The sequence below is a fragment of the Carlito syrichta genome, unplaced genomic scaffold (genome assembly GCF_000164805.1).
Source record: "Carlito syrichta isolate Samal-C Ts95f unplaced genomic scaffold, Tarsius_syrichta-2.0.1 Scaffold303343, whole genome shotgun sequence".
Classification (NCBI taxonomy): domain Eukaryota; kingdom Metazoa; phylum Chordata; class Mammalia; order Primates; family Tarsiidae; genus Carlito; species Carlito syrichta.
The window spans coordinates 605,452-627,057 of record NW_007247439.1 but is presented as its reverse complement, the minus strand read 5'-3'; the positions used below and the strand labels follow the sequence as shown (position 1 = coordinate 627,057).

The 21,606-nt window shown below is 44.6% G+C and overlaps 1 protein-coding gene and 1 pseudogene across 3 annotated transcripts in view; one reads left to right on the top strand and one right to left on the bottom strand.

Annotated features, from left to right (window-relative positions):
- Nucleotides 1-253: 253 nt before the first annotated feature.
- On the bottom strand, nt 254-13,002 carry LOC103260799 (annotated as a pseudogene).
- A 2,991-nt stretch (nt 13,003-15,993) lies between these two features.
- Nucleotides 15,994-21,606, top strand: part of MTA3 (metastasis associated 1 family member 3) — a 135,422-nt gene continuing 129,809 nt past the window's right edge. For 2 of the 3 annotated variants that reach the window (XM_021712547.1, XM_021712548.1), the window contains exon 1: nt 16,148-16,270. Coding sequence is in view for 1 of the 3 variants with exons in the window: in XM_021712546.1 (XP_021568221.1) it covers nt 15,994-16,015; nt 16,144-16,270 (149 nt within the window). In the remaining 2 variants the exon portion in view is untranslated. Of the gene's footprint in view, nt 16,016-16,143; nt 16,271-21,606 lie in introns of those variants that run through there. The other variant, XM_021712546.1, reaches the window with a different exon arrangement.

Here is a 21,606-nt window from a genome sequence, read left to right as displayed (position 1 = left end):
AGAGAGAGAGAGAGAATGCTTGGTCTGTGCATTCTCGACAGCCTAGCAATGGAAAAGCCACAAGCCTTCCCAGCAATTGCACACTTTCAGTGAAGGAACTTCAAGTAAATAAAGTCTGTGTGGGGACCCCCTGGATGACTCTGTGTTGGCTGATTAACAGCTGTGTGGTCTTAGGCAACTTACTTAGTTTCATGGTGCCTCAGTTTCCTGGTGGGTAAAATGTGCCCATCACACCTTGGTGGATTTTTTTTTCTTTTTTGAAGGAGAGAATTTTTATTATTTTTATGTACAGAACACTCAGCAGTGTACATTTAGCCCAGCTTAGTGGCAAGTTCTTTAGCCTTTGCCTTCTCCAGTTTGGCGATGCGAGCCACAGATTTTGGACCCAGGACGTCGCCTCCCCAGTGACGGCGAATCTCATCGTGTCTGGTGTTGTAATTGGTCTTGATGGCGTCCACCAGCTTAGCCCAAGCTCCTTTGTCTTCCAAGTTAGCCCGAGTGAAGGCGACCGTGGTGTAAATCTTCCTGTGGACCAGATGCCCCAGTCTTGCCTTCCCTTGATGATGCAATAGGGGACCCCATTTTTTTTTTTGAGTTGGAGTCTCACTCGGTCACCCAGACTGGAGCCTCTCCTGCTGGGCTCCAGCGCTCCTTCCGCCTCAGCCTTCCAAGTAGCCGGAATTACAGGCATGCGCTACCACGCCCGGCTGATTTTTTGATTTATTGTAGAGATGAGGTCTCGCTGCCCAGGCGGGTCTCGAACCCACGGGCTCAGGCCATCCACTCACCTCAGCCTCCCAAAGGCACGGGATGACAGGCTGAGCCACCGAGCCCGGCTGGGACACAGGGCAGGCAGGAAGACCACCAGCTTGATGAGACCCACCTCACATGCAGTCACCACCAGCTGAGCCTTCTTGTTCTCCACCAAGGCGATGACGGTGTCGACCCCTGCCAGGAGGACAGGTGGCTTCTTGGTGGGGACATCCCCCTTTGCCTGCAGCTTTCTTCTCAGCCCGGGCCAGCAGTCTCTGCTTCTTCCCTTGCTTTGTCTCTGGCCTGTACTTGTGAGCCAGCTTCAGAAGCTGAGTAGCTATCTGGCGGTCCAAGGCCTGAGTGAACTGGTTCATGGCAGGAGGCACTTCCAGCCGCTTATAGAGGATGGCTCTCTGTCGTTGAAGCCGGATGTACCGAGGCCGTTTGACCAAGCGGGGGAGGTCCCTTTGGGGCTGGGTGGCCTGTCCGATGCCAAAGTTCTAGGCCTTTTCTCAAACAGAGGGTTCACCACCTTCTTGGCCTCCTGCTGCTTCACCACCGCAGGGGCCGGGGCCACCTTCTTCCCCTTGGCTTTCTTTCCTTTTGACACCTTGGGCGGCTGGAGGAGAGAGCACCTTGGTGGATGGACCGGCTGCCTTCTGAGCCAAACATTCACTAGGAAGGAGCAGCCCCGCAGAACTCCCTCCCTCAGCTCCACTCTGAGTGCAGTGCAGGCACGGAACTGGGCTCCAGCCACGGAAACCAGAGAGGGCAGCCCTGTGTTCCGCCCCCGGCCTGACCCCTAGGAGCCTTCTGGGCGGCTCTCTGCCGTGCGATTTTTAATTCCCTGGCTGTCTGGAAAGGGACGGATTTCCATGGCAACCTTGGAAACCCGTGTGCTGAAGAAGGCAGAGCCTGGCCCGCCTTGGACCCGGAGGGACGACCCAGTGCATGTAGCCAGATGCCAGCTCATCTGCCCACTGGTCTTCGTGGAGTCAGAAATCAACTTCCAATAACCTTGAGACACTTCGTCTTTTGGAGTCTATGTGTTACCCCACATGACAGATAGTAGCACTCCATAGTGTTTCTGGAAAGAATAAATGAATTCATGCAAAGGGGATAGGACAGAGCCTACCACACAACAACTGCTCGAGGTCATTATCACTCCATGGGCTCCACCCCACACCGCCTTCCAGTCCCTGCTTCACTTTTTATGATCACTGTGTATGGGCACATCTAAAGCTTAGGATCACTGGAGGGAATTAGACTGGACCCTACCTGGCCAGGGAGGGTCAGAATGCCCAGGAGAGTTTGTCATAAGAGAAATAAAAGTTTCCCCAGAGAAAGTCCTTGGAGTACTTTTTAGAGATGAGATAAGAGAGGCGTCTTCGTTCATAATCCTCTGTTACTATAAGTGAATTCCTAATTTAAAAATAAAAGGAATTTATTTCTTATAGTTTTGAGGGCTGGGAAGCCCAGGGTCTAGGGACCACATCTGCAGAGGGCCTCCTTGCTTGTGGGGAGGCTTTTTCAGTGGCCCAAGGCACTGCAGGACATACATGGCATGGGGGTGCATGAGAGATGACCAAAAGAGCTTTTGTTACAGACCTACTCTTGTGATAACTAACCCACCCCCTCCTTAACTCCTTAATCCATTAATTCATAAATTGGTGAATTTACAACCAGGTTCGGTGGCTCAGCCTGTAATTCCAGCACTTTGGGAGGTCGAGGTGAGTGGATTGCCTGAGCCCGCGGGTTCGAGACCCGCCTGGGCAACTTGGCGAGACCTCATCTCTACAATAAATCAAAAATTAGCTGGATGTGGTAGCATGCACCTGTAGTTTCATCTACTCGGAAGGCTGAGGCGGAAGGATCGCTGGAGCCCAGCAGGTCAAGGCTGTGGTGACTGGGAGTGGCCACTGCACTCCAGTCTGGGTGACAGAGTGAGACTCCAACTCAAAAAAAAAAAATAATTACATATGAAGGCAGAACCTTCTCAAAGGTCTCTCTTCTCAAAACAGCTACACTGAAGACATGAACTTTGGAGGGACATATTCAAACCATGGCAATCTGCCTCTGGTCCCCAAAACTCATGTCCTTCCCATACGTAAAATACATTCATGGCATTCCAAAAGCCTCAGAGTCTGAACTTGCTAGCATAAACTCAAAAGTCCAGAGTTTCAAGTCTCATCTGAATCAGATATGGGTGAGACTTGAGGCGTGATTTGCCTTAGGGAAAATCTTTTCTAGCTGTGAGCCTGTGAAATTGCATAAGCCATTTACTTTTAAAATACAGTCGTGGCACATCCATAAGACAGACATTTCTATTCCAAATGTGGGCAACACGGAAAAAGAAAGAGGCGACTACCAGAACCCTTCTAGAGGGACAAAATTGTCCGACGACTCCAGAATGACTTTTCACTCTTTGTACCATCTCCTGGACACACTGGAAAGGAGGATGAGTCCCCAGGCCATGGTCCCACGCCACGGCTTCACAAGGCATTGCCCTGGTGAAACTCTGCATCCCTGGGCTACCAGAAGCTCCCTTTTTGGCTGCGCCCCTGTAGCAGGTGTCTGTCTGGGCCCCCAGGCTCTGCAAGGCATCCCGGGAAATCTAGCTGGAGGAAACTGTGCCTCCCCAGCTCATGTGCTCTGCGTGCCTACAGAATTAGCACCACACGCACGTCGCCCAAGTTTACAGCTTGTCACTTCCAGACCTCAGTGGGGGTCGCTTAGGCCATAGCTTGGGCGGCCGAGAAGCAGGACACCGGATGTGGGAGCAGAGACCTGGCTCTGGGCAGCGAGCCTGTGGCGGTTCTGCTGGCCCACCCCTCGGCACCATGACAGGAGGCTGAAAGTTTTCAAAATTGTTTTGCTTTGCCACCTTCTTGTGTGCAAGTTCTGCCCTTGAATTATCTCTTTCCTCTCTTATTTTTCTACAAGCAGTGAAGAGTCTCCAGGCTTCTTGTTATCCTGGTTGTTTGGGGCTTACTGGGAACCCATCACCTCTTTCCTATGCCTGCTACCACCTTTTTTTTTTTTGAGTTGGAGTCTCACTCGGTGGCCCAGACTGGAGTACAGTGGCCGCTCCCGACCACCGCAACCTCGACCTGCTGGGCTCCAGCGATCCTTCCTCCTCAGCCTTCCGAGTAGCCGGAATTACAGGCATGCGCTACCACGCCCGGCTGATTTTTTGATTTATTGTAGAGATGAGGTCTCGCTGCCCAGGCGGGTCTCGAACCCGCGGGCTCAGGCAATCCACTCACCTCAGCCTCCCAAAGGCGCGGGATTACAGGCTGAGCCACCGAGCCCGGCTATATTTGTTTTCTTATAAGTCACCTTGAACTGTGTTCTTGGATGCAGTTAAGGTTCTTGGAAACAGCCTTATCTTTGGAGCATTTATAATATGGTAAGTGATTGTGGAGTAGTGCTCAGTCTAGAGCTTAATTCTGTCTTGTTACCAAGGCAAGACCTTCCTGTGTACTCTACCCAATACACCAGGAACTGTAAGTTTTTCTAGTGTGACTTGGAACAAATGCTGTTCATAGCCCTGTGTGCGCACTGGGCACTCTTTCCTCTAATTCTTTCTGATGATTTTTTTCCCCTGGCTTCTGGTAGTTTCTTCCCATGCCTGCACCAGTTGTGTATGTGTCTTCATCCTATGGGCGAGAAGCTCCTTTGCAGACCCCCAGGAGTCCTCTGTATTCAACTCTCTCTTGGGTCCTCTATCTTCAGGGTTTTAGTTGCTTTCATCTTCTCTGTTTTCTCAGCTTTGTTTCTTCAGCTCAGGGCATCTGACAATCTCTGCCTCAGTTTCTTTCCTTGTACTGTTGTTACCTGGAAACTGTCAAGGTAGCAGCAGGGCCCGTGATAGGGCCCACCTCACTTGTTACCCATCCTTGAAGGATCTCTGTTCTTTATTGCCTGGCGTCCAGTGGTCCAGTGTCGAGAAAACTGATGTTGCCTGTGCTTTGTCTGCTTTTCAATTATCTATTTTTATTTTGGTGTTGTTTCAGATAGGAGGGTATATCTGGTCTCTCTTACGTCATTTGGCTGGAAGCAGAAATCAGAGTTCTAAAGTTTATACACTTATAAAATACAGTGGAATGACTGATGTGTGCGGCTCACCACATTTACACACATATGCATGTTTGTGTGACTACCACACGGGTCAAGACACAGAAACTTTCCAATACCCCTACAGTTGTTCCTGTCTCCCCCCAGCTCATTACCGCCTTCTCTTACCCAGGTGATCCCTATTCTGGTGTCTACTGGCATCTGTTAGTCCTGTCTTGTCTTTCTTTTTTTCCTTTTTTTTTTTTGGAGTTGGAGTCTCACTCTATTACCCAGACTGGAGTGCAGTGGCACGCTCATGGCCACCCCAGCATCGACCTACTGGGCTCAGCCAGTCCTTCTGCCTCAGCCTTCCAAGTAGCTGGAACTACAGGCATGTGCTACCACGCCTGGATGGTCTTTCTTTAACATTATTTAAATGGCATATGTCCAGTATTCTTTTTTTTCTTTGCCTTTTTTTTTTTTTTTGAGTCAGAGTCTCACTCTGTCACCCAGACTGGAGTGCAGTGGCACACTCACAGCCACCGTAGCCTTGATCTGCTCGGCTCAGGTGATCCTTCTGCCTCAGCCTTCCAAGTAGCTGGAACTACAGGCGCGCGTTACCATGCCTGGCTAAATTTTGATTTATTGTAGAGATGAGGTCTCGCCAAGTTGCCCAGGCGGATCTCGAACCTGCGGGCTCCAGCAATCCACTCACCTCGGCCTCCCAAAGTGCTGGGATTACAGGCTGAGCCACTGAGCCCGGCCTAAAAAAAAGTTTACTTACTTTTTTGAGAAGGGGTTTCTTGCTCTTTCACCCAGGCTGGAATGTAGGGACATGATCATAGCTCACTGCAGCCTCCAACTCCTGGACTCAAGTGATCCTCCTGCCTCAGTCTCTTGAGCAGCTAGGACTACAGGCATGTGTCACCAATCCCAGCGTTTTGTATTTTTTATGGAGAAGGGGTCTTGGTATGCTTCCCAGGATGGTGTTGAATCATAGTCTCAAGTGATTGACCTCCCAAACCACTGGGATTACAGGTATGAGCCAGTGTACCTGGCCAAGACTTTTATTTTTTGTAGAGCAGTTTTAGTTTCACAGCAAAATTGAGAGGATGGATAGTGCAAAGGTTTCCTATATGCCTTTTGCTCCCTACATTCTGAGCTTCTCCTATTTTCTTTCTTTCTTTTTTTTTTTTTTTTTTGAGTTGGATTCTCACTCTGTCACTCAGACTGGAGTGCAGTGGCTGCTCCCGGCCACCGCCGCCTCGACCCACTGGGCTCCGGCGATCCTTCCGCCTCAGCCTTCCGAGTAGCTGGAATTACAGGCGTGCGGTACCACGCCTGGCTGGTTTTTTAATTTATTGTAGAGATGAAGTCTCGCCTGCCCAGGCGGGTCTTGAACCCGCGGGCTCAGGCAATCCACTTACCTCAGCCTCCGAAAGGCACGGGATTACAGGCTGAGCCACCAAGCCTGGCTTTTTTTTTTTTTTTTTGAGTCGGAGTCTCATTCTGTTATCCAGACTGCAGTGCAATGGAAAGCTCACGGCTACTGTAGCCTCAACCTGCTGGGCTCAGACGATCCTTCTTCCTCAGCTTTCCAAGCAGCTGGAACTATGGGCGTCCATCACCAATGCCTGGCTAATTTTTTTTTTATTTGTTGTAGAGAGACAAGGGCTCACCAAATTGCCTAGACTGCAGCCCTGGGCTTGGGCAGTCCTCTCGCCTCCACCTCCCAAAGTCCTGGGTTATAGGCATGAGCTACCTACCATGCCCGGCTCACATCGTTTAATAGTCCTTACTCCACCTGAAAGGATGTATTTGTGCCTGGACTCCAGGATGAACTGTAATCTTAATCAGGGAAGGATTTTTATGTCTTACTCATAAATGTCTCCATAACACATTGGTGGGTGCATCAGTGAATTTTCTTTCTTTTTATTTGACTGGAGGTGGAGTGGAAGAGAAATCATAGTTCCCAATGAGACATATAACAAGGCAGATCATTAGGAGATGTATAAACCAGGGAAATTGAGTTCATATCGAATGGTGGTTGGGAGAGGAGGGCTTTTTTTTAAAAAAATCAAAACAGGAGGAAATATATGTTGTGTTTTGGGAAGATACTGACTGCTTCATTGGCAGTGGATTGGAGAGGATGGTGCTCTGTGCTGCTGCATTATTTGGTTACTTCAAGTTCTTTTATTTTGCTTCTTAAGTTTTAAAATTGATAGCATGGTTTTAAAATTACATGGTGGCATGTTTAGGCTATATACAATTCCAGATGGTCTTTGAATTTATTATAAGATTGGGCAGCTTTTGCCAGATGCTGTGTTCTTTGAATAAATGTAAAGCAGAAATAGCCTTAATTTCCGATGGCTTCCTAACCTGTCATAGAATAGCTTATGTATGAGTCACTGTATCTCACAATGTGGACATGAAATTTCTGTGACTTGTTTTTAAAGCTACTAAAGTAGAAAGCCCTTGCCTTAGCTGGATTTTGGTTTTCCTTAAGATTTCTTTTGTAGCTGGGCTCGGTGGCTCAGCCTGTAATCCCGCACCTTTGGGAGACTGAGGTAGTAGATTGCCTGAGCCCGCGGGTTCAAGACCCGCCTGGGCAGGCGAGACCTCATCTCTACAATAAATCAAAAAATCAGCCGGACATGGTAGCGCATGCCTATAATTCTGGCTACTTGGAAGGCTGAGGCAGAAGGATCGCCAGAGCCCAGCATGTCGAGGCTGCGGTGGCCGGGAGCGGCCACTGCACTCCAGTCTGGGCGACAGGGTGAGACTCCAACTCAAAAAAAAAGATTTCTTTTGCACCGGGTGCAGTGGCTCAGGCCTGTAATCCTAGCACTTTGGGAGGCCAAGGCATTAGAAGATAGCCTGAGCCTAGGATTTCGAGACCAGCCTAGGCAACTTGGTGAGACCCCGTCTCTACCATAAATCAAAAATTAGCCAGGCATGGTAGTGCGTGCCTGTGGTTCCAGCCACTTGGAAGGATGAAGTAGAAAGATTGCCTGAGCCCAGCAGGTCGAGGCTGCCATGGCTGTGACCATGCCATTGCACTCCAGCCTGGGTGACAGAGTGAGACTCCAACTCAAAAAAAAACAAGATTTCTTTTGCATTCAGGTCAATAGTTTCAGAAATCCTTTTGAGGGGTCTGCAAGGTTAAAATAGTTTCCATGATGATACCAAACTGTCATTTAACTGATTTGCTGATTCTCTGAGAAGTAGATTACAGTTTCCCAGAGACTGTATGATTTGTGGTGACATTTTCACTCTCCCTGCTAATGTATTGTATACTTGTGAGTTTTTTTTGGCAGTACTATTTCGATGCTTTATTAATAGTTGGAAACAAAACCAACAAGCTGGAAGTGATGATGTCCCACCCAGGAACCCAAGAGGAAGGGAAATACTTGTGATTTTTAAAATATGTGTCTTAAAAATTCTGCCTTTTAATTTCTAATTTAGTAAATATTAGTTGATATAACCCACATCCACAAAAGCTCTTTGAGGTCTCCCTGTTGGCATAAGAGTCCTGCCAAAAACTATAAAATTACTGTTTTATAATGATCTTTTTTTTTTTTTTTTTTGAGTTGGAATCTCACTCTGTCACCCAGACTAGTGTAGTGACCGCTCCTGGCCACTGCAGCCTTGACCTGCTGGGCTCCAGCAATCCTTCCGCCTCAGCCTTCCAAGTAGCTGGAACTACAGGCACGCGCTACCATGTCCGACTGATTTTTTGATTTATTGTAGAGATGAGGTCTCACCAAGTTGCCCAGGTGGGTCTCGAACCCGCGGGCTCAGGCAGTCCACTCACCTCAGCCTCACAAAGCGCTGGGATTACAGGCTGAGCCACCAAGCCCGGCTTATAATGATCTTATAAATCATTTTATAACAATTTTTTTTGAGTTGGAGTCTCACCTCATTGCCTAGACTGGAGTGCAGTGGCACACTCACGGCCACCCCAGCGTCGACTTGCTAGGCTCCAGTGATCCTTCTGCCTCACCCTTTCAAGTAGTGAGAGCTACAGGCATTTGTTACCATGCCTGGCTAAATTGTTTTTATTTATTGTAGAGACGAGGTCTTGCCATGTACTCTGGCTGGTTTCGAACCCACAGGCTCAGGCATTCCACTTGCCTCGGCCTCCCAAAGAGCTGGGATTACAAGATAAACCACTGAGCCTGGCCTATAATAATTCATCTTATTTTTTTTGAGTTGGAGTCTCACTCTGTCGCCCAGGCTGGAGTGCAGTGGCATGTTCTCAGTCACTGCAGCCTCGACTTGCTGGGCTCAGGCGATCCTTCTGCCTCAGCCTTCCAATTAGCTGGAACTGCAGGCATGTGCCACCATGCCCCGCTAATTTTTTGATTTATTGTAGAGATGAGGTCTTGCCAAGTTGTCCAAGTTGGTCTGGAACCTGTGACCTGATGCAGTCCTCTCACCTTGTTCTCCCAAAGTGCTTGGATTATTGGTGTGAGCCTCTGCACCCGGCCCTATAGTGATTATTAAGTGAGGCCAGACTGCTGTGACTTTACCCTAGAGCCTCTCAATCTGGATATCCTGTGGTGGACCTGGATATCTGTTTTATGTTTGATTTTTAGATAGTGTTTCATTCTTTCACCTAGGCTCAAGTGCAGTGGCACATACATGGCTATCTTAACTTTTACCTGCTGGGCTCAGGAGATCCTTCCACCTCAGCCTTCCAAGTGGCTGGAACTACAGGTGTGTGCCACCACACCTGGCTAATTTTCCTTGATTTGATGTAGAGACGAGGTCTCGCCAAGCTGCCCAGGCTGGTCTTGAATCTCTGGGTTCACACATTCCTCTCGCGTCAGCCTCCAAAAGTGCTGGGATTACAGGTGTGATCCTTCATGCCTAGTCACCATTTGATGAAAAAAACTTCGCAATTCTTTAAAATCAATTGGCCAGAAATGTATGGGCTTATTTTAATACTCTGCTACATTCCATTGATCAGTATGTGTATCCTTTTGCCTGGGGCACATAGTCTTATTATTGTAGCTTTGAACTAAGCTTTGTGCTCTGGAAGTGTGAGTCTTTCTAAATTTGTTCTTTTTCAAAATTGTTCTGGCTGTTCTGAGTCCCTTACATATCTATATGAGTTTTTGGATCAGTTTGTTAATTTCTTTTTTTAGTTTAAATTTATTTATTTATTTATTTATTTATTTATTTTTTATTTGAGTTGGAGTCTCACTCTGTCGCCCAGACTGGAGTGCAGTGGCTGCTCCCAGTCACTGCAGCCTCGACCTGCTGGGCTCCAGCGATCCTTCTGCCTCAACCTTCCAAGTAGCTGGAATTACAGGTGTGTGCTACCACACCCGGCTAATTTTTTAATTTATTGTAGAGATGAGGTCTTGCTGAGTTGCCCAGGCGGGTCATGAACCCGCGGGCTCAGGCAGTCCACTCACCTCAGCCTCCCAAAGGCGCGGGATTACAGGCTGAGCCACCGAGCCCGGCTTATTTCTTTCTTTAGAGACAGAATCTCACTCGGTTGCCCAGGCTGAAGTGCAGTGCTATGATAATAGTTCACAGCAACCTCAAACTTCTAGGCTCAAGCAGTCCTCTTGCCTCAGCCTCCTGAGTAGCTAGGACTGCAGGTGTGTGCCTCCATGCCTGACGACTTATTTATTTTGTGTAGAGATAGAGTCTTGCTGTGTCGGCCAGGTTGGTCTAGAATTTCTAGCCTAAGCTATACTCCCAAAGTGCAAAGATTTCAGGTGTGAGACACTGCACCTGGCCCAATATGTCTTGTTTGTGAAAAGGCAGTTGGGATTTTGGTAGGGATTGCGTTGAATCTGTAGATCAGTTTGAGGAGCATTGCCATTTTAACAGTATTAGGTATTTGAATCTGAACATGGAGAAGTCTTTCTGTTTATTTAAGTCTTTAATATCTTTTCATTATTTTTTTTTTTAGAGATGAGGTGTTGCTCTGCTGCCTAGGACGGAGCGCAGTGCGTGACCATGATTCACTGTAGCCTCGAATTCTTTTTGTTTTTTGAGTTGGAGTCTCACTCTGTCGCCCAGACTGGAGTGCAGTGGCCGCTCCCGGCCACCTCGACCTGCTGGGCTCCGGCGATCCTTCCACCTCAGCCTTCCGAATAGCCGGAATTACAGGCATGCGCTACCATGCCCGGCTGACTTTTTTTTTTTTTTTTTTTTAATTGTAGAGATGAGGTCTTGCCAAGTTGTTCAGGCGAGTCTTGAACCCATGGGCTCAGGCAATCCACTCACCTCAACCTCCCAAAAGCGTGGGATTACAGGCTGAACCACCGAGCCCAGCTTAGCCTCGAATTCTTAGGCTCAAGTGGTCCTCCTGCCTCCTAAATAGCTGGGATTACCTGGCTAGGTCTGTAGTTTTTTTAATGAAATTTTGTGGTTTTTAAACATGCATGTTTTGTCTTTTGTTAAATGTATTCTTTGGTATTTTATTTTATTTAATGATAATGATGCTATTGTAAATATAATTGTTTTGTTAATTTTAGTGTTAGGCTTTTCATTGCTAGTGATACAAATATAGTTGATTTTTGTACACTGATGGTTTGCCTTTAAATTGCCAAATTCTTTCTTTCACTTCATTCATATTGTTCCCTGAAACTGCAATTGTAAAAATACTTTTATTTTATAACTTTTCCTTTTTCTTTCTTTCTTTTTTTTTTAAAGATGAAAGTCTTGCTATGTTGTCCAGGCAGTCTTTAACTTCTCGTCTTAGTGATGCTCCCACTTCGGCCTTCCAAAAGTTCTGGGATCACAGGTGTGAGCCACTGTGCCTGGCACCTTTTTCCTTTTTTGGAGACTTTTTTCCTTTCCTACCAGGTAGACTTGAACTGCATCAATACTGAGCTATTTTCAGCATGATGATATGCCTTCAAACGTTTTGAGTATTTGTTAAATGCATCTCTAGACAGTTTTTTAACACCTGCTTTTCTGTGTGGTCTTTACCTGGCTCCTCCTTCCTGGGTTCTGTCCCTTGTTGCTTAGGTACCTTAATTCAGTTAGGTACCTTAATTCTGGCCTTGTGTACCTCACGTGCCCAGTCTCTAAACCATGAGCTAGGTCCTTTGCTGTGACTTGCTGCCAAGACATTCATTGTCTACATGCTCATTTTTGCCACTGTTAGGTAATTCTTTTAGGATATTAGTGGCAGAGGACTGATTTTTTTCACTTCTGCTTAGAAGGTAGTGAAAATTATAGAAATATGTGCATAAAATTTAACTAGTAATTTTAATAAACTAGTAATTAATAAAATTAACTAGTAATTTAATAAAACTTAATCAGTAAATTTTATTTCATTTATTTTTTTGACTCAGAGTCTTAACTCTGTTGCCTAAGCTGAAGTGAAGTGGCACAGTCATGGCTTATCATATAGCATAGCCTCCACCTCCTGGAGCCTTCACCTCCTAAAGCTATACTCTGTCCTCAGACTCCTGAGTAGTGGGACTGCAGGTACACTACTACTGCCTGGCTAATCTTTTGTTGCTTTTTTTGTAAAGATGAGGTCTAACTATGGTGCCCAACCTGGTCTCAAACTCCTGGGCTCACGTGGTCTTCCTGCCTTGTCTTTCCAAAGTGCTGGGATTATAGGTGTGAGCCACCACACCTGGCTAACTAGTAAATTTTAAAAAGTGGATTTTATTAATGATTTTCGTAATGAGAAATAGTGTTGTGGTGATTTCTATCTTTGATTAGGTTAAATTTCAGTGATTATAGTACTTTTCATCCTGAATCATTGCATTAGAAATGATTTACTGTTGTTACTATTAACTTACAGAGCCTGTTGCTGTTTCTGATCTGCAGGGTGCACATTAGAATTCAGTTAGCCGAGTCTCACAGAACTACAATTTGTCAAACCCTAATTAGGTAAAGAGTATCATTTTGTATGTGATACCTTCTGGTGCTAATAGTGCCAATGCAGCAATAACTTTATTGATCTCCGCTGGTGAAATGTTATTAGACCTGCAAGGAAATGGTCCTTTAGTGCTGTATTTCTCTTTGAGTAGTTCATTAGAAAGAACATTCAAAGGATTTTAAATTGCTTTATTCTTGCTTTGAGCTAGCGGAGTCTTTTTCTAAATCATTTTTTAAGGTTGGCTTTCAATTCATTTTTAAAAGTTTGAAAGTAGAAAAGATCTGCCTTGGCCCATTCTTACCTTCATGCAGTTCAGAAAGGACGGCTGCCATGAGGGGTTATATCTGATCACGCTCCTTCTGTGATCCTGGTCCTGACATGAGAATAGATAAAAACTGGGAGGGACAGGAACATGTTGCTGTGTGTGGCACCAACTGGAGTCTGCAGGTGAAGGCCTCCAAGGCCTTTCTGGCTGGTCTGAGCTGGGCTGTCTTTGCCGGGTGGAGAGCCAGCCGTCCCAAACCCCCACGCCTTCCAGTAGTCTGACTCTGTAGCTCTCAGTGCCCCCTCCAGTCCCATATCCATACCGCTTGCTCCATGAGCGGCTGTGGCAGATCTAGGAGCCCCCAGAGGTGTTATATATTTAGGTCCTCTGCATCTGTGGGTTCCACATTTGTGGAGTCAACCGACATCGGATCAAAAATTTGGGAAAAATGGCTAGGCATAGTGGCTAAGCCTATAATCCCAGCACTTTGGGAGGCCGGGGCAAGAGGATTGCCTGGGCCTGGGGGTTCGAGACCAGCCTGGGCAACTTGGTGACACCATGTCTCTACAATAAATCACAAAAACTAGGCAGGTGTGGTGATGTGCTGTGTGTCTGTAGTTCCAGCTACTTGGAAGGCTGAGGTGGAAGGGTGAGGTGGAAGGGTTGAGGCTGCGGTGGCCGTGAGCATGCCACTGCACTCCAGCCTGGGCAACAAGAGTGAGATTCCACATCAAAACAGAAAAAGAAAATATGAGAAATAAAATTTCCACAAAGTTATGAAAACCAAAACTTTCCAGCTTGTCTGTACTCTGTGGAAGCCTCATGAATGATGTGAAGGGTAGGCGTTGTATTAAGTATTATAAGTTATCTAGAGATGATTTACAGTGTTCTGGAGCATGTCTGTGGGTTATATGAAACAACGTGCCATTTTGCATAAGAGAGGTGAGCATCCATGGATTTTGGTATTCTGTGTGTATGGGGGCGTTGTGTCCTGGAATGAATCCCCTGTGGTTACCAAGGGATGACTGTATTTGGTGATATTTTTCTTTAAAGAGAGTACTAAATGCCGTGTTTAAAAAAAAAAATCTTGTAAAACTTTGTCTCTTGTCTTTTCCACCTCCTCCTTCTAGCCCTGATTCCCAAAGGCAGACACTGAATTGCTTCTTTTCAGAAATTTTTGTTCATTTCATATCTCCAGCACCTCCAGTGGCGCCTGACTTGGCGCATAATAACTGTTGGTTGAATGAATGAATGTCCTTTTTTTGTTCTCAGACTTTATAAAGAGATTGATTATCATACAATTTTAGGTTGGATATCATTTTTCTTCTTGAATGGCATTGCTTTACTATCTTAGCATATAGTGTTGCTATTTATAAATAGATTTCATTCTGATCTTAGGTTGTTTGCATGTGACCTGTTTTTCCTTTTTGTAAACTTTTGTGATCTCATGTTATGACTTAAAAAAAAAAATTAAGCGTCAGCTGTAGTAGCTCATGCCTATAATCACAGCACTTTGAGAGACCAAGGTGAGAGGACTGCCTGAACCCAGGGATTTGAGACCAGCCTGGGCAACTCGGCAAGACCTCATCTCTACAATAAATAAAAAATTAGCCAGGTGTGGTGGCTCATGCCTGTAGTTCCAGCTACTTGGAAGGCTAAGGTGGAAGGATCCGTGTCAAAAAAAAAAAAAAAAAAAGGCATGTAGGGGAATTCTGAAGACTAATCTCATTCAGTAAAAGGATATTTCCTTGAATCATTTATTTGATAGGTCTCTGTCCTTATCTTAACTTCCTGAATAAAGATTGAAAAAATCTGTTTTCTCTGCTGTTTATTTTTTTCAGACAGGGGTTTATTTTACCCTGTTACCCAGGCTGGAGTGCAGAGGCATGATCATGGCTTACCACATCCATGACTTCCTGGGCTCAAGTGATCCTTTTGCTTCAGCCTCCCAAATAGCTGGGATGACAGGCACGTACATCACTACCCACTAATTTTTGTATTTTTTGTAGAGACAGGTTTTTGCTTTGTTGCCCAGGCTGTTCTCAAATTGTCTGCCTCAAGTGATCATCCTGCCTTGGCCTCCCAAACTGCTGGGATTACGGGCATGAGCCATCTGGCCTGTTTTCTCTCTCTTTTTTTTTTCCCGGAACTTTTATTACTGGGATGTAGAACTTCATAAATTGTACTTTAATATTTTAATCTCTTGTTCTTCAATGATTGGGCTCTGACTTTGTGTTCTAATTTTTGGGAGATTGCCTTATCATTACCATCCATTCTTTCTAAAAGCTTTTTATTTGTGTTTTCAAATTTGAAGATCTCTTAGCCTGTTTTTTGATTATTCCTTTTTTGAATATAGCATTCTGGGATTCAGCTATTCTGTTGCATATAGGCTCGTAACCCTTTTCAAGCCCTTTACCTCACTCTTTTTCTCAGTTGTTGGTATGTTCAAGTGCTAAGTTAGTCAAGGCTTTATCTTGATGGTAGCCCTTTCTGTAGTTGTAGGTTACCAGTTCCTTTTCTCTGCTAAGTGCTTGCTTTTTTTTTTTTTTTTAACATGTGCTTTCCATCTTCTAACCCCGTTTTTTGGTTTTGCTTCATTTTTAATTGTCATTGAAATGTTAATACATTTTTCTCTTTTTTTTCAGTCAGAGTCTTACTCTGTTGCCCAGGTTGGAGTGCTGTGGCACCTTCATGGCCACCACAACCTCGACCTGCTGGGTTCAGGCGATTCTTCTACCTCAGCCTTACAAGTAGCTGGATCTATAGGCACACGCTACCATGCCCAGCTAAGTTTTTGATTTATTGTAGAGATGAGTTTTTGCCAAGTTGCCCAGTCTGGTCTCAAATCTCTGGGCTCAGGCAGTCCTCTCACCTCAGCCTCCCAAAGTTCTGGGATTACTGGCTTGCATGTATTTCATCTGGCATTTAAAAATTTTGATTAATTAAATGATTAATTAATTTAAAAATTGGTGGATAATACTTCTAGATATTTTGGGGGGTATCGCCTGCCATTTTGAAGTTGGAATTTTTCCTCTTCCTTTGAGGTCCTGATAATTTTATGGTTGCAATTGAAATGGCAAGTTAGATATATAAATTTATAATTTATTAGTTGATGAAAATGTTGAATGACATGTTTGTTTGATGTGTTTCAGTATCCAATAGCTGATGTACTTTGTAATAATGGATTCTTTGGATTTTATTTATGTAGAAGAAATTGAGGAAGAATCTGAAACAACAGTTGATGCTGATTTGACCGATAAACAGAAACATCAGTTGAAACACAGGGAACTCTTTCTGTCACGCCAGTATGAATCTCTGCCTGCAACACACATCAGGTAAGAACTTTTTAGCCGTTAACCTAAAGTACTCAGGAATATTTTGGCCAAAACCAAAAAAAGACACTTCATTGAAGCATTTTCCAAATTCTTCTTGCTCAAATTGACTAAAGGCATCATGATGGATTTTTCGCTTGGAAATGCATGAGTGTGGGTTAGCATACTTAAAGCCTCGCAGCAGTTCTCCAGTGAATAACCATTTTAACTTGGCTTTAATCCTGACTTTCCCAATGTATTTGAATATCTCTTAGCGTCCTGCAGAGCGGTTTCCAGCAGAAGCCATTGTGGGAAATACTCGTGTTTTCTAGCTTCCAAGAAAATTACAGCCATTAGAACCCAACAATTAGAACTCAAAATCTGGTTCCCAGGCAGGTGATTCTTGAATTTGTAGGATATATGGCTTGTTATTTTCTTTCGAGGATCTCTGGGTTGGAAACCTTTTGCTCTTAATTACCCGTTTGCTGGCATCTGATCTATGCATTGATAAGGTACAAAAGTGAGAAACTGAGCCCCTGGTTTTTCGTTTTGGAGCCTATTGAATGGTGGTGGTCTTTTATGAGCAATTAGTGGTATAACACTTAAGTGTAAATTCTGTTGAGCTGTTTTTCATTGTAGTCTATAATCGGTGCATCTTGGAAGTATAGCAGGATGTTTGAGCTCAAAACACAGGTGAATTCTGACTCTTAGCTGGGAAAGCTTCAGAGAGTTGGCATTTACTCAGCCCTCATGCGATGGTGGGGCACAGTCAGGTAGAGGGAACAGGTAAGCCTGGGGGGTGTGTGGGGTGCTGGGTGAGTGAGCAGGTGTAGTGTGTCAGTTCCGTTAGAGAAATTCCTTCAGCTATTGTTCATAATGTCTATTTCTTTTATTCAACTTTACTCATCATCATGGTTATAAAAACTACTCATATACAGAAATAAAATGTACTAATTATTTCAGTAATTGCTATCTCCTTTTTAGCCCTCAGTATCTGGATTGACTCTTAAGTCTGCCTGAGTTCAGACGGGTTTGTAGATTACCTGTCATTTCAGAAATAACTTGATATAGAACCCCCTCAACATCTTATCACTGTTTTATTTAGATTTTGTTGTTGTTGTTAATTGAGATGGAGTCTTGCTTTGTTGCCTTCGACTTCTGGACTCTTGACTTAGCTTCCCAGGTAGCTGGAGTTACAGCCATGTGTCACTGTCCCCGGTTATTTAGGGGTTTTTTTTTTGAGTTGGAGTCTCACTATCGCCCAGGTTGGAGTGCAGTGGCACACTCATGGCCACCCCAGCGTCAGCCTGCTGGACTCTGATGATCCTTCTGCCTCGCCTTCCAAGGAGCTGGAACTACAGGCGTGCGCTACCACACCCAGCTAATTTTTATTTATTTATTGTAGAGACGAGGTCTTGCCAAGTTGTCTGGGCTGGTCTCGAACCTGCGAACTCAAGCATTCCACTCGCCTCAGCCTCCCAAAGTGCTGGGATGACAGACTGAGCCACCGAGCCCGGCCGATTTAGGGTTTTCTTGAGGGCACTGTGGTTAGATTGGCTAGAGTTAGTATAGTTTATGTGACTTACATCTTTTGTTGGAAGAAATAATTTGGCCAAGTAACACCACCAATAGAGGTATTTCAAGAAGCAAAAATAGAGAGCAAGTTAATAATTTTTGTTTAAAAAGATGGTACATGAAAACATATCTTGAGATTTTCTTAACGTTGTAAAATACTAATAAATGCTAAAGTGCCATATGCATTTATTATTTAGTTGGAAAAAGCATAAAGATTCATTTTTAAGCTTAAGAAGTTATGTGACCAGTCATATAAATCTTGCCAGAACAAGAATTTGACAAATGGTTTTAAAGATGTATTTAAAACATGCAAGTGTATTTTTAATTTACTTTCCTGATAGCTTTGAATCTGTTTACAAGTAACGTCGATTTCCTTTAACAGATTGCTTGGAATGGAAAAATTCGTGATGTGTTTTTTATCTTCCATAAGGACTGAGAGAGTATATTAACCTACGTCTATAATTATCAAAGACACTTTCTGTGTTGAACACAAAAATTACATAGGATACATGATCACTGAGTTACTGTTGAACACATATTCTAGGTTATAGAGCTTACGAAGAGCTTAATAATGAAGATATGTGCCTCAGCTTAAAAACTCAAGTTTGCTAGGTGGTAATTCCTTTGAATTAAGATGAAGAGACTCAGACATTGGGGGATTTTGTGTTTGTTCTTTTCCAAGTGGCGAGGGAGTAGTCAGAGCCACATTCTCTCGTCTGTGGCTCTCATTTTTAGACTGCTGAGTGGGGCTGGGGGCATTCTCTGGCCAAGGCACGGAGCTGTGTAGCCAGCCCACATGCTGATGTAGAACAGGGGCACATTGCAGTGGTCTTGACATTTGCTAATGCTGAAGCTGTGCCCTACCTATTCCTACTTTAAAAGGAGAAAATTACTGTAGTCCTATTGTTCTTTGGCAACAAAAAGGTATAATTTGATGAATACTGACTCTTTACTCTCAGGGACATTATCAAGTGCCCAGAATTTCCTTGGTGCTATATGGAACATAAGAGAAGACCTGGCTGAGGCATTCTTGATGTCCTTTGTAGCCTGTGAATGGAGTATTCAACTGGATGCTATAGGCGTCCCAAAGTGGACCGGACCTGGGATGTTCCTGGCTAGGGTTAGTGATTCACCTCTTGTTTACAAGATGGGTGGGGCTCAAGCAGAGAGAATCCCCTTGGGACAGTTTTTGGGTAGAAGGAAAGAGGCAGCATGCTTCATGCATGCACAGTGACTTGAACCATTTAACAGTAGATTACATACTGCAAGCACTGTAAAGCAGTCTAAGACTCACTGTGATGCCAGCTGCTAGACCCGATATGTGTGTATTTTCCTGTATTCAATCTGTGTGTGTATGACTACTGTCTTTACTAATAGATTTTCTTACACACTGTAAATATTCAACGACTCTTTACATTTGTATCATCTGATTCACAAATCTCTCTTCATTCTGAATTCATCCATAAGTAGACTATGAAAATTTGTAAATTTGCGGAGAGCAACGCAGCAACTCACAATTGGAGAAGGTTGATGTGCTCGTTATTGAGCTATTGTCTCTTATCTGTAAACCTTTGTGTGCTTTATGATACCAGGGCTACTGTCTTCAGTATTAAATATATACCCCAGGCTTATATGTGGCTCATAGGTACTGTATTGAATTTGACTTTTAAAAATTCTAAAATAGGCCGGGTGCAGTGTCTCATGCCTATAATCCCAGCATTTTGGGAGGCTGAGGTAAGAGGATTGACTGAGCCCGCGGGTTTGAGACCAGCCTAGGCAACTTGGCGAGACTTCATCTCTACAATAAATCAAAAAATTTGCTGGATGTGGTGGCATGTGCCTGTAGTTCTGGCTACTTGGAAGGCTGAGGTGGATGGATTGCCTGAGCCCAACAGGTCGGGGCTGTGTTGGCTATGAGCATGTCATTGCACTCTAGCCTGAGCAACAGAGTGAGACTCTCAACTCAAAAAAAAAAAAAAATTCTAAAATGTACTTGGTGATAGATACTATTCCTGTGGTTTTTTTTTTGTTTGTTTTTTTTCTGAGTTGGAGTCTCACTCTGTCGCCCAGACTGGAGAGCAGTGGCTGTCCCAGCCACCGCAGCCTCGACCTGCTGGGCTCCAGCGATCCTTCCGCCTCAGCCTTCCAAGTAGCTGGAACTACAGGCGCGCGTTACCATGCCCGACTACTTTTTTTTGATTTATTGTAGAGTTGAGGTCTTGCTGCCCAGGCAGGTCTGGAACCCGCGGGCTCAGGCAATCCACTCATCTCAGCCTCCCAAAGGCACGGGATTACAGGCTGAGCCACCGAGCCCGGCTGTGGTTTTATATGTATCTATAAAGTAGGTCTTATTATTGTCCCCATTTTACAGATGGAAGAGACTGAAGCACAATATGGTTAAATAACTTGTTAAAATCTCACAACTCATATGTATGGCATATTCAAAAATTGAACCCAAGGCCTGGTGCAATGACTTACACTTGTAATACCAGCACATTGGAAGGTGGAGGCAGGAGAATTCCTCGAGCCTAGTCAAGACCAACTTGGGAAATATAGCAAGACCTCATCTCTGTGGAAAAAATAAAAAAAATTAGCTGGGTGTGGTAAAGCATGCCTGTAGTTCCAGCTACTTGGGAGGCTGAGGCGGGAGGATCGCTTGAGCCCAGGAGTTTGAAGCTTGGTGAGCCATGTTCATGCTACTGCACTCCAGTCTGGGCAACAGTGAGACCGTGACACAAAAACAGTTAGATGGGTAGATAGATAGATAGATAAAAAAGCAACTGCTTGATTGCAGATATACAGGATTATAATGGATGCAACTGTAAGTGTCAGAAAGCATCAGCAACAGAAAGTCCTCAATAATTTGTTGAATAGATAGGCTCTTTTATTTTGTATTTTTTTACATAATTCTTCTATTTGGATGCTCAAGTCCAATGTGCAGAACAAAGTAAAAAACTTATTTGAGTATATAAACTGTACTATTATACTGAAAGATGTTACAATGCTCAATGTATACTAGGAGCTAGAAAATTCCTACTCAACTGGTCGATTGCTGCCTAAGTTCATTGATGTTTTTCTTATCTGATCCAACATCGTTTTTCCACCTCTCAAATGCACAAAGCCTGGCTTTTTGGAAGCTGCTAATTACAGCTCTGGAACGTGTAATGATTAATGCCTCTTCCCAGTTGCTGGTGAAGCTTGTTAGTCATACTTAAAAAGAGCCAATTCTTTCCTGCTTGTCAACCTTGGGATCTGAACCACAGCCTTTGAAGTTATGCTTCAGTGTGTTTTAAAAACATTTATTTAGATCCCTGCTGATTCTTGGCCTCAGTTTGTCCTCCAGTAAGGGCTTTTGGACCTGATTATTTGTTCACTCCTTTGCTACAAGGAATGAGTAAAGGAGAGAAGCCCATTATACCCATGCTGGCAGGCCTAGCTTTGGTTGAGAGCATCACATTGTCTGCCTCATTGTCTAACCTTGACTGTGCTCTTACAAAAAGGCTAGAGGGCAACCTCCTCAGGTCCCCTCCTACTGTGGGAGCTTTTCTGTCCTCAATAAATTCTGCTTTCCAAAAAAAAGAAAAGACTAGAGAGGCCAGGTGTGGTGGCTCACACCTGTAATCCCAGCATGTTGGGAGGCCAAGGCGAGAGGATTGCCTGAGCCCAAGGTTCTAGACCATCCTGGGCAACTTGGCGAGACCTCGTCTCTACAATAAATAAAAAAATTAGCTGGGCATGGTGACATGCACCTGTAGATCCAACTACTTGGAAGGCAGATGTGGAAG